The sequence below is a fragment of the Xiphophorus couchianus genome, chromosome 16 (genome assembly GCF_001444195.1).
Source record: "Xiphophorus couchianus chromosome 16, X_couchianus-1.0, whole genome shotgun sequence".
In the NCBI taxonomy this organism is placed as follows: Eukaryota; Metazoa; Chordata; class Actinopteri; order Cyprinodontiformes; family Poeciliidae; genus Xiphophorus; species Xiphophorus couchianus.
In genome coordinates, this window is record NC_040243.1 from 9,028,108 (window position 1) to 9,042,701 (window position 14,594).

The 14,594-nt window shown below is 39.6% G+C and overlaps 1 protein-coding gene across 1 annotated transcript in view; it reads right to left on the minus strand.

The window, feature by feature from the left end:
• The window catches only part of pde4a (phosphodiesterase 4A, cAMP-specific), a 46,009-nt gene extending 43,815 nt beyond the window's left edge, over window positions 1-2,194 (minus strand). The window contains exon 1 of the mRNA XM_028042155.1: window positions 962-2,194. Within this exon, the coding sequence (XP_027897956.1) occupies window positions 962-1,257 (296 nt within the window). The 5' untranslated portion in view covers window positions 1,258-2,194. The remainder of the gene's footprint in view (window positions 1-961) is intronic.
• Window positions 2,195-14,594: the final 12,400 nt, after the last annotated feature.

A 14,594-nucleotide genomic window follows, 5' to 3' on the forward strand; every position in this document is an offset into this window, starting at 1 on the left:
AAAGAAGCAGCTAAGAAAAGAAAAAAGAAAAAAACAACCCTGCTATCTTCAAGGCAAACAGCAAATTGTTGAGTAAGGACAAAGTGGTTGTATTGCTTCAAGATTCACTTAATGAAAAGACTTGAATCTAATTTTATTGCTTAACATGCTTCATATAATTCAATTCAAAAGTGGCTTGGCCAGGATGTATGCAGGTAGGCATATGTAGTACAATTCTTCTGTCTGTTTGGGCTTCGTATCTGTCCGCAGTGTCAGCCTGAGCCCTCTGGTTGATGCAATGAATATCTCACTGTCATGTCTGATCAAAGAGCAGCCATGTGGCCCAGATTAGATGTTGTCTGAAACCATCTGTGTTGACAGTATGGTGGTGACACATGTCCAGGTAGCGCTGCATAATTGCCACTCATCTCATTGCAATCACTGCCCAACTTATTTATTTATTTATTTATTTATTTACTTATTTTAACCCTCTCGGCAGGTCAGAGGTCAGAGCATTTCCCATATTCAGGTTCTGCCATGCGCTGCTGTGCTTGGGCACCAACAGCCCAGCCCCCCACCCCCACCTCCTGCCACCGTAAAGGCCTGGAGCGCAGACGCACATCGTGTTACTCTTCCCAGGGGTACATGTAGTATGTGGACTGCAAAACTGTTACTGGTATTTACAGATGCTGAGTGGGCGGCCTGCTTTTTTTTTTTTTTTTTTTTTTTTCCCCTTTTCAGGCGCATATTTGACACAATATGCCCAAGGACTCATAACTCACCGAAAGCCCACGCCTCCAGGTAGAAAGCCCCGGCATATGGGTTAACCCTTCACATGCACCGCGTTATTACGCACTCATTAAAATGCCCTACTCCCCACCCCACCATCACCCCTCCTTCCCCCGTTTACGCATACGCCTTGTGGGCTGCCATGGGCTATTATTGAGATGGTTGGGATGCGCACTGCTCCCTCCTCGCCTACCGTTTATTCCCGACACAGTTTCCGATGGATGTGTTTGTGGTCCCGTGGAAGGAGGACGGCCAGGACATCCGAGACTTCTTCAGTCCCGGTCGGTCACTCGTATCCACAGCGTCTGAGCGCTCCATGTGCCGGTGGTGGTGCCGGTCGGTGTCGGAGTATCCCCGGTGTTTGATTTTAATCGGGGTCCGGGGCTGTCTCCAAAGATGCTGTGGAGGTTTCAGAGTCGCCTGTCCCTCCCGAGGAACCGGGAGCGACAGCGAAAGGCTCTTCTTCGAACATGGTGGTGGTTCCATCATTATGCAAAAAAATAAAATATAATACACTAATATTAATTTTGGTTTTTTTTACTTATTGACTAAATTATATGGCTGTAATCGCGCGTTTGAAGCAAAAAGCGAATCATTTCATGTCCCTCTCTGCCACTTGATCTCTGAGCGAACAAATCAAAGTGACCAAGTCCAGCACAGCCCAGATCTGAACCTTGTTTTCTGAATAACATCAAAAACTGTCACAGTGATAACCTGTCAGGCCATCCAGAAAGCCATTAATCTCATTGTTTTCGGCGGTGGACAGTTTCAGTTTATCCCAGAATCTCCTTTCGACCGTGATCCTCACTAGTCTGGGGTTTTGGTGATGAGACACCGGTCCTGCTGTGTCTCCTGAAGTTTGACGCCTCATCGCCCATGGCGCACAGCCGGATGACAGTGTTTATTTTGGAGAATATATTGCTTTTTATCAGCCTCTTATTGCAAAGACACAAAGAACGCTGGCGCTGGCTCCTCTCCCTGCGTGTTGCGCTATTATTGCTGTGCGTGTGTCTCTCCGCCGAGCTAAAATCTCCAAGCCAATTTCAAAAAGTACTTCATCTATCACGATTCGTGTGGAGCTACGGCATCCCTGTGCGCAAACTGGAGCGCAGAGGTCTCCAGTATTCCCTCCACAGAGATGACCAATCCGAGAATCTAAAACTGGACTCTAATACCCACTCTTCAAAAAATAAAAAAATCAGGACGGTGCGAAGAATTGTCCAAAACCCAGATGCGATCTTTTGTTCTTTGCGGTCCAGATTTTTCAACATTCAGGTGTTAAGTCCAATTGTGACACAAAAAAAGACGCAAACTGATAGTTGCTGAGCTTCAGTCATCCTTCTCAGTGTGGACCATTATCTCCCATTCTCATATTTGCTGGAGTTCGACGACAAACATTGGCTTCATCACAGCGCGCCCTCTCCCTCTCTCTCCCTCGCTCTCTCTGTGGTGGATGGGTGGTTGTTCCTCTTTGCGCGCATCCGTTATGCCCCATGTCCGTTCACTGCGCATTTTCCTAACGCAAAATAAACTAATTGGGCAAACAGTGTGAGGGGTTTTGCCCATTGTGCCTAAATTTAATGACTACAGCCATTTGTATGATGTTATCAACGCCTTGCAAAAGCACTCATAGTCTTGAAACATTTTTTCCCCCTTATTTTGCTACTTTACAACCACAAACGTCAATGTATTTCTTTGGTATTTTATTATATAAAATATAATCATATAAAATACCAAAGAAATACATTGACGTTTGTGGTTGAATGGGCCAACACGAAGTAGTGCATATTTGCAGTTTTCAAGTAATTCCTTTACAATTGGGAACTCTTAAACACCCATCATATTTGTTGTCATCTTAATGACTGATACTGGACAGAAACACGATAAACCCTCCATTGTGGTTCTGTCTGTATGAGTCGTTTTTATATTAGCCTGACTATCAAATTCCCTGCAACCCACAGTATGATGCTGCCATCACCATGTTTTACTGTGAGAATGTGGTGCTCAACAGATGCATGGAGGTGATGGAGTTTAATTTTGGTATCTAACCAGAGCAAATACCTTCACATGCATGTGGCAAACAACAAAGGGGACTTTATTTGGCCTTTTTTCCCCAACAATGCCTCTTCCATGAAGGGGAAGTTTATGCACTGCTAAATTTACAGTCAGTCGATTCTCCCTCATGAGCTGCGTACATCTGTTGCTCCTCCAGAGGTACCACGGGGTTCTTCTTACGCAACTTGTTGGTTTATTGGATGACTGGATGAGTTAAGCCTGCTTTAAACTTTCCCAGAACTTTATCCACTGAATATAAATTACTGTATAAAATACTGTTGGACTCTCGGTAACTTCTTGAGGCAACTTGTGGCACTGGGTTTTAACTATGGGTATAGTAAGTAATATTTTTTATGTTTTTTTTGCAGTAAGTCATTTGAAAACATATATCTCTCCATGTTGGTCTGTCAGTCAATTACAAAATTGACACAGAAATACATTGTTACATTGTGGTAAAATGTGTAGCTTTATGGATATTTTTGATATGCACCACATGTCAAAAATGTTGAATATTTCCATATTCAACTGCTTAGATTGGCAACAAGTAGCTGATCCCAGTGCTCTTTAAAGTACCTGGCTTGTTGGGCAGATTCTCTTGTCCAAAAAAGGGTCATTTCCATTTAGGCCAAATTAATTTTAAGGACATTTATGAGTAACAATTTCTCATCATTGTTCTCCAATTGTGTATATTAAATTACAGAAATTCAAACCTATCTTCTGATAAGCTAATGCTTCAGTGATAAAAGTGCCACCTTTGCGAATAATGTTCTTATTCCCGAAAGCCGGATTACACGGATTATCCTCTTTTTTTGCTTTAGTACATTTACTGTAATGAAGTAACTGAAATTACTGAGCTATCTTGTCACTTTTAGGTCAGATACAGATTGGAGTTTAAGGAAAACAGCATAAGAATTCATTTTACCTCCACAGACATAATTTCAGTTTAGCTGTCAAACTTTCCTCAAACATTGGGATTTTCCATAAAAAAAATAGGAGATTTACTTATGACAGCAAGTGAGATAGAAGTCTAATCTTTTAGGTTGCATAAAAGCGAAGACACATCCTTGCCTCCTTAAAATATTTCCTGTCGGTGATTTGTTGGACTCATTGCACAGCTCTGGACTTGACCTAAAATAATCTTCAGATTCAAATAGAAGGCTTGGATGGGGCTGCAGGGAAACAGGCCATCCGAAATGCTCTACTTATTGCCATTGCTGACCCTAAAACAAGATAAGACATAGACAGAAGTCACACACTGAAACTAACAACCAGAAACCTCTGGATGTTTGTGCTCCTCGTTCCAATCTGCTAATCCCGATTCCTGACAGCTCAAAAGGGACGATTTGGTAGCAAAATTAGCTTTAATGCTTAAAAATAATAACTCCACGTATTCGTTTGAGAATGTTGATTTCCAATAAGAGAGAACACATCTGACAGTACGGGGTAGGGTTCTGAATGGAGAGTTGTGTTCTGCTCACAGCTTCGGTGCTCAATCTGCACCATTCTGTACTGTAACTAGAAAAATGCTGCTGTTGGGAGGCAGTGTCAGGATGAATAACCTGCAAGTCCACCTTCTCCTCAGCGCCTACCGAAAGCATTCCCTCATTTCTACCAAAAGGTGCTGCCTCAAGCGTCAAAGATTTCTATTAAGCATAAATGTTTAAACAAGTTTTTTTTGTTGTTACTTTGTCCCAGAAACACCAGAATATTGCTGGAATACTATCAAGCCTGGCTGCAAGATTTTGAATAAAATATGAAAAGATAAAAAATCTGATAAAGAGGAAATATCTATTCCATTCAACTTGTAAAACAGGACCCTAATCTTTCTTTAAAAAGCATTTGGTTGGAGCTGCCTGGAGCTAATCTATGATGCCCCTTTAATATTTCTATCTGTGGACCTCCCTGACCTTTGCTCTCTGTTTGCTACTCTGACTTGCAAAAGTGCTACAAAAAGTGCTATCAGGTTTGGGATTCCCACAGCTTTCTTTAGTTGAACTCAGATTTTCAGATTTACTTCTGCCACAATTATCATTCAAATTCACATCTTTAATTTCCTTCTGCAGCAGACATTTTTTATTACTTATGCCACGCTCAACCCTCCTCCACCCCTTCTCCACCTCCACTCTTCAGACTCGAATCCTTTACCGACCTCCACCACCAGTGTCGGGTCCCGGGGGATGACATTCCTAACCTACATCGGGAATGCTCATCCGAGCTTATTGCAATTCACAGCTCGATGTCCTCAGCCGGGGCCCGAGCGCCAAAGAACTTTAAATTCATGCATGTCAATAAACCTTTTTAATCGCTGTTTTTTCCATCTGAGTCTCTCCAGATTGAATTGAGGTATGTCTTGAACTCAAGGTGATACAGGAAGAAATTCCTTTTCATCTTCAGTTTTCTGACAGAAGTTTGTTTATGATTTAAAACTCTTCATGTCACTCCGTTAACAAAATGTCTTGAAGGGAAGTAACTTGAGCATATGCGCTATGGGTAGTGTGTTCTTTTGGTGATGTGTGGCTTTAGTTTAGTTTAGTTTAGTTTATCCACAATTAGCTGTTGCTGTTCTTACAGTCGTTCATGCATCCCATGATTGTCCAATTATAGAAATGTCAGTTTTGTTATATTTCTTCTCAAATTTTGGATAAATGTCTTAACTGGGCCATGACAGACACATAATGTTTAGCTTTTTTTGTAGCCAGCTCCTGACTGATACCTTTGTATGACCAATTCTAACTTTTCTAAAAACAATTTCTTTAGCTAAAAAATGCCAATGAACACATTTTATTGTGTTTTATTTGTTTTTCTTTTGAAGCACTTCATGACAATTTACGACAGTTTGTAGTGTTGTATGTTTACTTGTTTATCTGTATTTTTTGTTTTACACCATATTTGTAACCTAGCCTTACTTTTGTGTGTTCATGTTTTTGTCCTTCCAGTCATTTCCCAGCTACTGGAGGCAGATTACTGGATATCCTATTGGTTGCTGCAGGTTTCTTTCTGATAAAACAGGAGTTTTTTCCTTCTGATACTGTTGCCTAAGACACAGCGTGAGGCGAAATCAATCAAAGTAAAAATTTTATGCACTCTATTGACTTCCTTATCTGCAAAATGCATAAAATGGCCTTTCATATTTCCTAATTTACCAAATCTGATGTATTGAATTGCGTTGGCTCATAATGGGATTGATTTGGACTGGGTTTGTTTTTTTTCATATGTTTTAGCTGAACTTGTCCAATAGCACCCTGAGATGGCTTGCGGCTTTAATTGGCACAGAACATAAAACAAAATTCAATCAAACTCGTATGTTTTGTGTTATGGAGAGAAGCAAACGCATTACCATAAGAAATGCTGTGTTATAGACTTCTAGTCTGGATTCTGTCTATACTGTAATTACCACCTTTCGAAGCAGGCTGACTCTGTAAGGAGCTGCTTCCCTCTTGTTCATGTGCCTTCTGCCTTTTCTCCTGTCTGGCTTGGCTCAAATTAAGATGTTACTCCACTTGTATTTCACTTGAATGTCAGTTAGAAAAAAAAACACACACACTTCCACTCTGCTTTACTTGCTTCACGTGAGGAAATATTGCTTTGAGCTAAGGTATTAAACTTGAAACCAATACACAGCAGGAAAACATCCATGACCAGAACGTACGGGATGAAAAATGAGCACAGAAATGTTGCTGAAATGTAGCTAAAAGAATCGAGCTGCTTCTGATGAAGTAGTGGAACGTTTTTGTAGACAATGAAATCAGTTTGAAAAGTGGATCGCATTTACTCCACTCTTAGATTTTATCATTCAGGGATGTTTTAGGAGTGAATGGAGTTCTTGCAAAGCTCGCCTTGCTTTAGTCACGTTCCACACATTGACAACACTTCTGATGTTTCTGAAGCCGGAAACATACGTATATTATATATTTGTTAAGATAGTTAAACTCTTAATTAGTCTGTAAAAGTGTGGTTGCAGGATCTGAGCTATAGAAGCTTGAGGGAGAACACAGTGATGCAGAAGAGCATTAATCATTTTGTCAGAGTCTTTAAAGGGCCAGAGGAGGCCTAATATTAGATATTTGTCTCAGCTCAAGACACTCTGCTCCTTCTTGTTGCATTTTTGTAACTGGCTAAAAATGTCAAGCTGTTTGGAGAAATCTGCGAATGATGCTAATTCATCTTAGCTCTCCAACATTCTTGATGTTTATGTATGTACAATGCACAGGTCAAATATGTTCAGCCTTGCTCTGAATTTATGGCTTTGAGAGAAATGTGCGTGTTAAAGACTGCCAGAAACTGAGACCGTGGGATGGTTCACAATAGGGATTTTAGAGAATGGAGCATATCATTCAGCCAAGCTCTCTTTGGGCTTCACATGTCAACCCTCAAACTCCACATAATTTAAAAGCCTCTGAGCCACAAATAAAAAAAATAAAAAAAAATGTACCCTAGATTTCAAGTCTAGCATGCGTAACGTCTCCAGTCTGGTCCATACGTGCCATCTTCATTTAAGATTCGATGCACTTTATATCTCTGCTTAGCCAGCGAATAAATCAGCAAATTAATGTTTGTTTTGATTGAGGGCAGCTTGACAAACACTCAAGAATGTTTTCTTGAGAGGAGACTGCCAGTTATAGTGCATAAAGTTTATATTTAGAAAGCTGGAATGTGATGCAGGAAGAATGGCAGACATATTTTTATACACTGAATGAAAAAAACAGTATATATATATATATATGTATATATATATTTATTTATTTTTTTTTTTTTCTTTTCACTCCCTGAGATTAAATCAGACTAAAATTTTCTGATTTTTGTATTCCCTTAATTAATGCAAGAATAGTACAGAGTGTATGTTTCACCTTAAATTTCAGAACTTTGCATTTTTCCTCAAGCCTAAGACGATGTTGATACAGTGTATTTGTATCTGATGTTAGCTGTGTGTGAAATTATTTGTGTTTCAATTTGCTGAAATAAGCTTAACAAAAGTTTAATTTTTTGCTTGGCAATTTAAAAGTAAAAAATTACTTTTTTTTTTTAAGCTGAGTTTGATTGCCCTGCAAACAGTTCCATTCTGAAGAATTGTTTCCACACCATTAAACAACTAAATTAATTCCTTCATCAGAGACAAAAAAAAAGGACTCCAAACTCCTGAAGTATTGGATTTTAAGTTCTTGCATAGCAACTGTGCTTGCACTTTATCTTGAATAATAGTCTTTCTTTTACAATTGAAGGTCATGTAATGAAAACCTCACAACAAACTCAACCCAATAAAAAAAAAAGAAAGAAAGAAAGAAAGCGTACAGACTGTGATGTGCTTTCAGCTCCATTTAGGTCAATTTCAGACCTTTCAGAAACATCCCCAGCAGCTTAACTATTTACACTTCAACATAAAGTGCAATCCAAATGAAAAGAAGTCACAGAAACAAAAACACTGCCAGACCATTAGCGTTATTTTTAATGTTCCCTGAATGAATAAAATGCTAATAATGAAAGTGGAAAGGATGGTCGACGAAATGACCGCAGTGCAGATTGGATCTCTCCGCTGCAGTGTGTGTCTGTATGTGGGGGGGGGGGAGAAAGGCTTCAGTGCCTGAATCAGCTGTGCACTTCATTTAGCGAGTATCTGATTTATTATGACCACCCTCATCAAATGGCTCTCTCTGTTATACATTCATTTTGTGAGGAATAATTGAAATGCCAAGCAGTCTGACTTGTGGAACAGATGGCTGTGCAGTCTTTGGAAAAAGAAAGAAAAAACACCAGGTTTTATGCATACTTCCCAGTTTGATTTTAATGTCAGTTGGGAGGTGCATATACCTCCCAACTAATCTGACCTGCAGGGAAGCCTCCTTTCTTTTTCTTTTTTTTAAAGCAATTTACAAGAAGGCCAGGAGCTGTGAGTGTCCGACAGGAAGATGGTCATTGGCCTCGGGGCTTCGTTGAAGTCTAATCAACGGACAGCAGGGAATGTCGAGAAATAGATCCGCTCTCTGCCAGCGGAGAGCCATGAAATATTAATCCTCACCTCTTTCCTGACAGTGAGCAATAGTCTTATGGCTGATGTGTGTGCGACTCCATGTGTGTGTGTCCAACTTTACGTTTACTCATTTGCTAAAGATGGCAAAAACGGAACAGGCAAGACTTTGTGTTTTATTTATATTAAGTGACGAAACGACTCCAAGAGTACTTCAGTCTTGTTGCACGGACTCGCACTAATTACAGGCGACTTCTGGAGCAGAGCTGGAGAAAAAAAATCCTTAAGATTTTCAGCTCAATTAAGATGGCAAACTGAAGAGGTGAGTGTTTTTCTTGCTTTTCTCCAAACTGATGAGCTCTCCCTGGAATGTCTGCATAGCTGAAGGCAGCGGAGGCAAAGAGTTAATGTTGCAACAAAGAAAGCGAGGCACTTTAGGGACACACTGGGCACCACTGAGACCTCAAATGACGTGATAAATAGATTTCCGAGCAAATAAACCTTCTCTTAATGGCATTGTGGAGCCATAACGGCAAACTGGACACGGGAGTCAAATGTCAGAATGACCACAGGGTCATGTTTTTCTCAGATGGTCTTTCATGCTTTTAATGACTTCTAACTGTTTGATCAAAAGGAGGGAGGGGAAATAAACGTATTTTTGAAATTAAATTCAACTGTATGCAATACATTGACACCGTGATATTTAATTTATGCAAAGTAAATCTACAATGTGTCAAAGAAAGCCTAATTTAATTGATCTGTTGTTTTTTCATTTGATGGCTAATGTAACAAAAGAGTTTTTTTTAATGATCTTTGACAGAGAAAATATGAAAGAAAATAAAGATATGAAGTGCAGAATCTGAAAACAGTTCAGCATTTTACCAGCTTGATGCAGAAAGTTGCGTCACAGACGGTTCTGTTTGTCTAAAGGCTCTAGAGCACAGGTGTCAATCTCCAGGCCTGGAGGGCCACTGCCCTGCAACTTTTAGATGTGCCTCTGCTGCACCACACCTGAATAGAATAATTAAGTCATTAGCAAGGCTCTGGAGAACTGATCTACACAAGGAGGAGGTAATTAAGCCATTTCATTCCAGTGTTTTGTACCTGTGGCACATCTAAAAACTGCAGGACAGCGGCCCTTGAGGCCTGGAGTTTGACATCCCTGCTCTAGAGGAAGTGAGTAGTCTGAAACCGTTCAGAGCCCCGGCCCCTCCAGCTAGAAAACACGTCCACTCCAATGACCCTTTTAGCTCCCCTCACTATCCTCTCCAGGAACTTCTGTCATTTTCTTTAAAAACAGTTCCTTGATTGAAATGGGGGGTTAAATCTGTACATATTGGCTGGGTTTTTTGGGGTTTTTTGTACATCTAAAACATAAAGAAATCTCTCTGTGTTGCCTCTTCATGTTCCTTGGGTTCTGTCTGGTATTCACAATAAAGTGAAGTGTAAATGTACTCTCCAACCAACAGTCCTGAAATAGAGACAGTCGTGATCAAAATAGCAGAGAAGAAAAGTGACTAATGGCATTGGAAGAATATGAGGAATGGACAAAGCCCTGCAAGATAAAAGTGGTCCATTAATGTTGAACTAAGCTGTTCGGGCCAGAGTTTATGAATTAGCAAGAAAGGAAGACGAGGAAGATCATTTTTTTAAAGAAAGAGGCTGGAATTAGTTAGCTTTCCGACAGATTAAAGCCAGATTCATGTGATTTTCACACTCTCTGCCACTATATATGTTAAAACAGATGCATAATAACTACTGTGCTCATTAAGAAGTAAAAAAAAAGATAGGTGACATTTTTTTTTCTTCTTTTTAATAATCAAGTGCCCTATTTTACCACGTCATCCCTGCACCGGGGAAGTCTTTTTTTTAAAACGTATCTTTATTTTTTATTATTTCCACATCACGAGAAGTGGCTATCCGATTTTGCATCGCCCCGTATAATATACAGTCCCACTGAGGACTGAGTGGAAAAAGATGAAAATGAAGAGTGTAATAATACCCAAGCTTATTTCAGGGGTGGGTGAGGAGGGATGTGTTGGGGCTGGGGATTTAAATCCCCACGAGTTTCTAATCTTGTTTGGGTCCATGAGCACAAGCTCGGTTCAAACTGAAAGGCTCTCTCCCTGCTCTGCAGACAAGTGGCTTTCTCCTGGTCTACCAAGATGTTCCTCTATTTTATAGACTGTTTGTCACAGGGGGGGGAGTGGGCTGTTTTCTATGACTAATCCAGCTATAAACAGCTCTTCTGACATACCTTATTTGGCTCTGCTTTGTTGCTGTTCCATCAAAAATAAAGCTGCAATAAATCATTACACGTGTGAATTCCCTCTGTTTTTACATGCAGATTACAACGTGTACGTCTAAATAGATTTCAACGTGTCGCCATAAAGTGAACAGCATTTACAGAGCTCTGGGAGACTTATTATCTATTATTTTTATGTTTGTCATCCGTGGTAAAACGGTGCTGCAGTAATTTGTCTTCAGAGCTCTGCGTTTCAGTGTGTGTTTGGAAAGAAATATAAAAAAAAAAAAAAAAAAACAGGTTTCAGCAGCATTCACCAGCAACTGTGCAGGGTAACTGTGTGGGAGGAAAAATGAAAGGCAGAAATCTAAATGTGTCTGACACAGCGTCCACCAAGCCTCGGCGGATTCCTCTGAGAACTCTGGGTAGACAGGCTGCAGGTATGCGAAACACAATTCAGAGGTGCTAGAAGCATTAAAAATAAATATTACAGAAAGAAAATCAAGCCAGAGGCAGCGAGAAGCACATTAACGTAATGGCAGTCGCCTTGAAAGATTCCCTCATAATGTTTCTCGTTTCTGTTTGCCTCTTACGGATCAATGCTGAAAACAGAAGTTGAATGCCACAATGGACCCAAAGTGAGCCGTTTTTTTTCTTCTTCTGAGAAATGTCACGAACTCAAAAAAAAAGGGGAGTGGTGGGGAGTTTCGTATGCTTTTAGCTGCAAGGGGCAATCTCCCTCAGCAGAGCTGCTCCTTGAGGATCAGCAGGACTACAAGAACAACAGCTAATCAAAGCGTCTCGTTCTGATGGCTGCAGAGAGGAAGAGGACTTCTGCCTCCTCGCACCTTCATCTGCTGGGCAAAGAGCTTCGGTCCACAATGGGGTGAGAATTCCCATCAATCAAACCAAACAATTGAAGCTTTTTATTTCTCCCTGATAAGATCTGCATTGACCTGCCATCACTGCCAGAGTATGCAGAAAATATTGGGCCTGTGAGAGCATGGGTGACATTTAAAGCAATTGTCTCACTTAGTTTTTTTTTTTCTTCTTTTTTTCACCCCTCCCTTTCATATCTGAATGTCATCAGGCTGTCTAATCAGAGAATCGTGTTTAGCCTCTCTCTCATTTTGACAAGTTCAACTTCAGTTTGTTGGGTTTTTTTTAAGCAACCTGTTATCAGCCTCGGTGGCTGATTAGTGAGTTTGTTAAATAATTATCCTCTTTGCAGGAACCTGCTTAACATTCAGGCAGGTCACATTCACAGCAATGAAGCACTATTAGGATCTATTAGTACGAACCGAGACATGCGTTGCAAATTGAGTACACGGTTAAGGGACCTCACCAGTGGCTGAATCAGATTTGATAATCGAGCATTAAGTCGTGTACTGTTTCATTAAGTAAGACAACAAAAAAGGATGTGTAGTTCTAACTCTACAAATCTGAATTTGGGTGTGTTGTCTGTACAATTAAATTAGGATGGGGTGTAATAAATCTCTTCACTCCACATCATAATAATTCAAAGGAAGTAAATATATCTTTTGTAAAAAAGAAAAAATTAAAAAGGTTTTTAAAAATAAAGGAAAGTCATAAAAAAACAAATTTTGACAAAAAATATTGATGCCAATGGATAATTAGCTGTCACAGCCCTGATTGATCAGATGTAGCTCAGAAACAAAAATCCTATGACGGTTACGCCTGAATGTACTAACTCCACACTAAACAGATTTTAAAAAAACCCACAACAATCAAAATGTGTATTTTGAATAATTCGTGGGCATCTACACAACCTGAAGGCGACACAAGCAGGAAAATTGCAGGATGAATAATACTTAACTGAAAAAAAAAATCAGAAAAAACATTAACTGAAATATTTTCTACAGATTGTAGATTCTTTAAAATGCACCTTGGATTTGTGAAACCCATTTAAAATAAACAAAAACAGCTAAAATTACCTAAAGAAATGCCAACCTAAAATGCTTTTAGAAATAGCAGCACATCTTTAAATGTCAACAGCAGCAAAAGAAGAAAAAACATGACAATAGGGCGGCAAAAGCTGTGTCAGTCCTCCACCATACACAGAGAGAAGAGGATCCAAGGGCAAGCAGTGGATCATGAGGCAAAGGATTTCATTTGGTGTGTTTGGATGTTGTGACTGGTGCCATTTTGCATTTGTAAGATGAGTCAGCCTCAGAACAGATCCAGAGAAGGGGCCACCCACAGCATGTGGGAGCCCTCCTTCGGCTCTGAGAGAGGGAGACTGTCCACTGGAGAGTGGGCAGCTAAATGAAAACCATGCTGGGGTGTGTGTGTGTGTGTGTATTTTAGTATTTCTCTCCTTGTGAGACCCATTTTTCTAACAAATACTACACAGAGAGGACCCACTGCTTTTTATAGGGGCCCAGATGAAAAAGCGCTATTTTTGGGGTTAGTTATAAGACTAAAGGGTGACGCAAGTTGAGGCATATACTGGTAATGCATAGATTTACGGTAAGTGTTGGGGTTAGGCTACAGAAACAAATGAAAAATGAGTAGAAGTCCTCACAAAAGTCATTGTGATGATAGAAAGATATGTGTCTGTGTAAACAAACACTAAGCTCTTTTCTGTGCATTTACCATAAATGCTGAAATGATTAATAAAATAAAGCAGAAGCAGAACAAGACTGAGAAATGCTGCAGCATGTTACTGTGCAAAGTTTTATCAAGAAAGATAAAGTGTCAAATCAAAATTTCTGTGAAGATCTATGCAGAGGAACCATCTGCCTTGTTATCGGTGCTAGTCAGTATATCATGATATGTTAGCGCCTGGACCTGGCAAATTGTACATCTGGAAAGGCACCATTAACGTTCAAATATATAAAACTAGCAAGAGGCGACATATGCTCCACGTTCTCTACAGATTAAAAACTTTAATTAATGGGGTTGACTTAACGGATCCAATCAAAATTTCACAAAATAGTCAAAGAAACCCGGCAGAATCAGGCAGGATTTGAATTCAGATACATTTTACAAAGAGTTTTGTTTCAGACATATTTATCAGAATTCCCTAAAATAAAGACTACAGGATGAAAATATGTCCAACTGCAAGACAAGAGAAATGACAATGTTGTGTACAAGAGAGTGCGTTTTGCTGTTCTGTTGGAACAAAAGCACCAGTTTTTTTTTCTTTTTTGGCTTCTCAAACTGAGTGGGAAGACTCCAGATTTTTATTTTATTTTTTACATATTTTAAGTAACAGTGTTCTGGTTTGGCAAAGCACTTTGAAAGTACAGGTTTTGAGTATTAAAATGTAAATTGTATATTTTAATGCTTAGTATAGCAGATGTTATTTGGCTCCATTGGAATGGTATGACAAAAATGTAACTAGATTAAACGAAAAATGCATTTTAAAATATATTAGATTTGAAGGACAAAACTTATCAGTATAAAGTTTGAAAAAGTCTTTGAACTGGACTGAAAAAGTCATTAAGTAAGAGATTTCCCAACTTTTGGACACATCGGGTCAAGTTTGTTTTGATCGTCAAATACCAAAGTCTGCTACCTTTAAAATGATCAGTCAAAGTG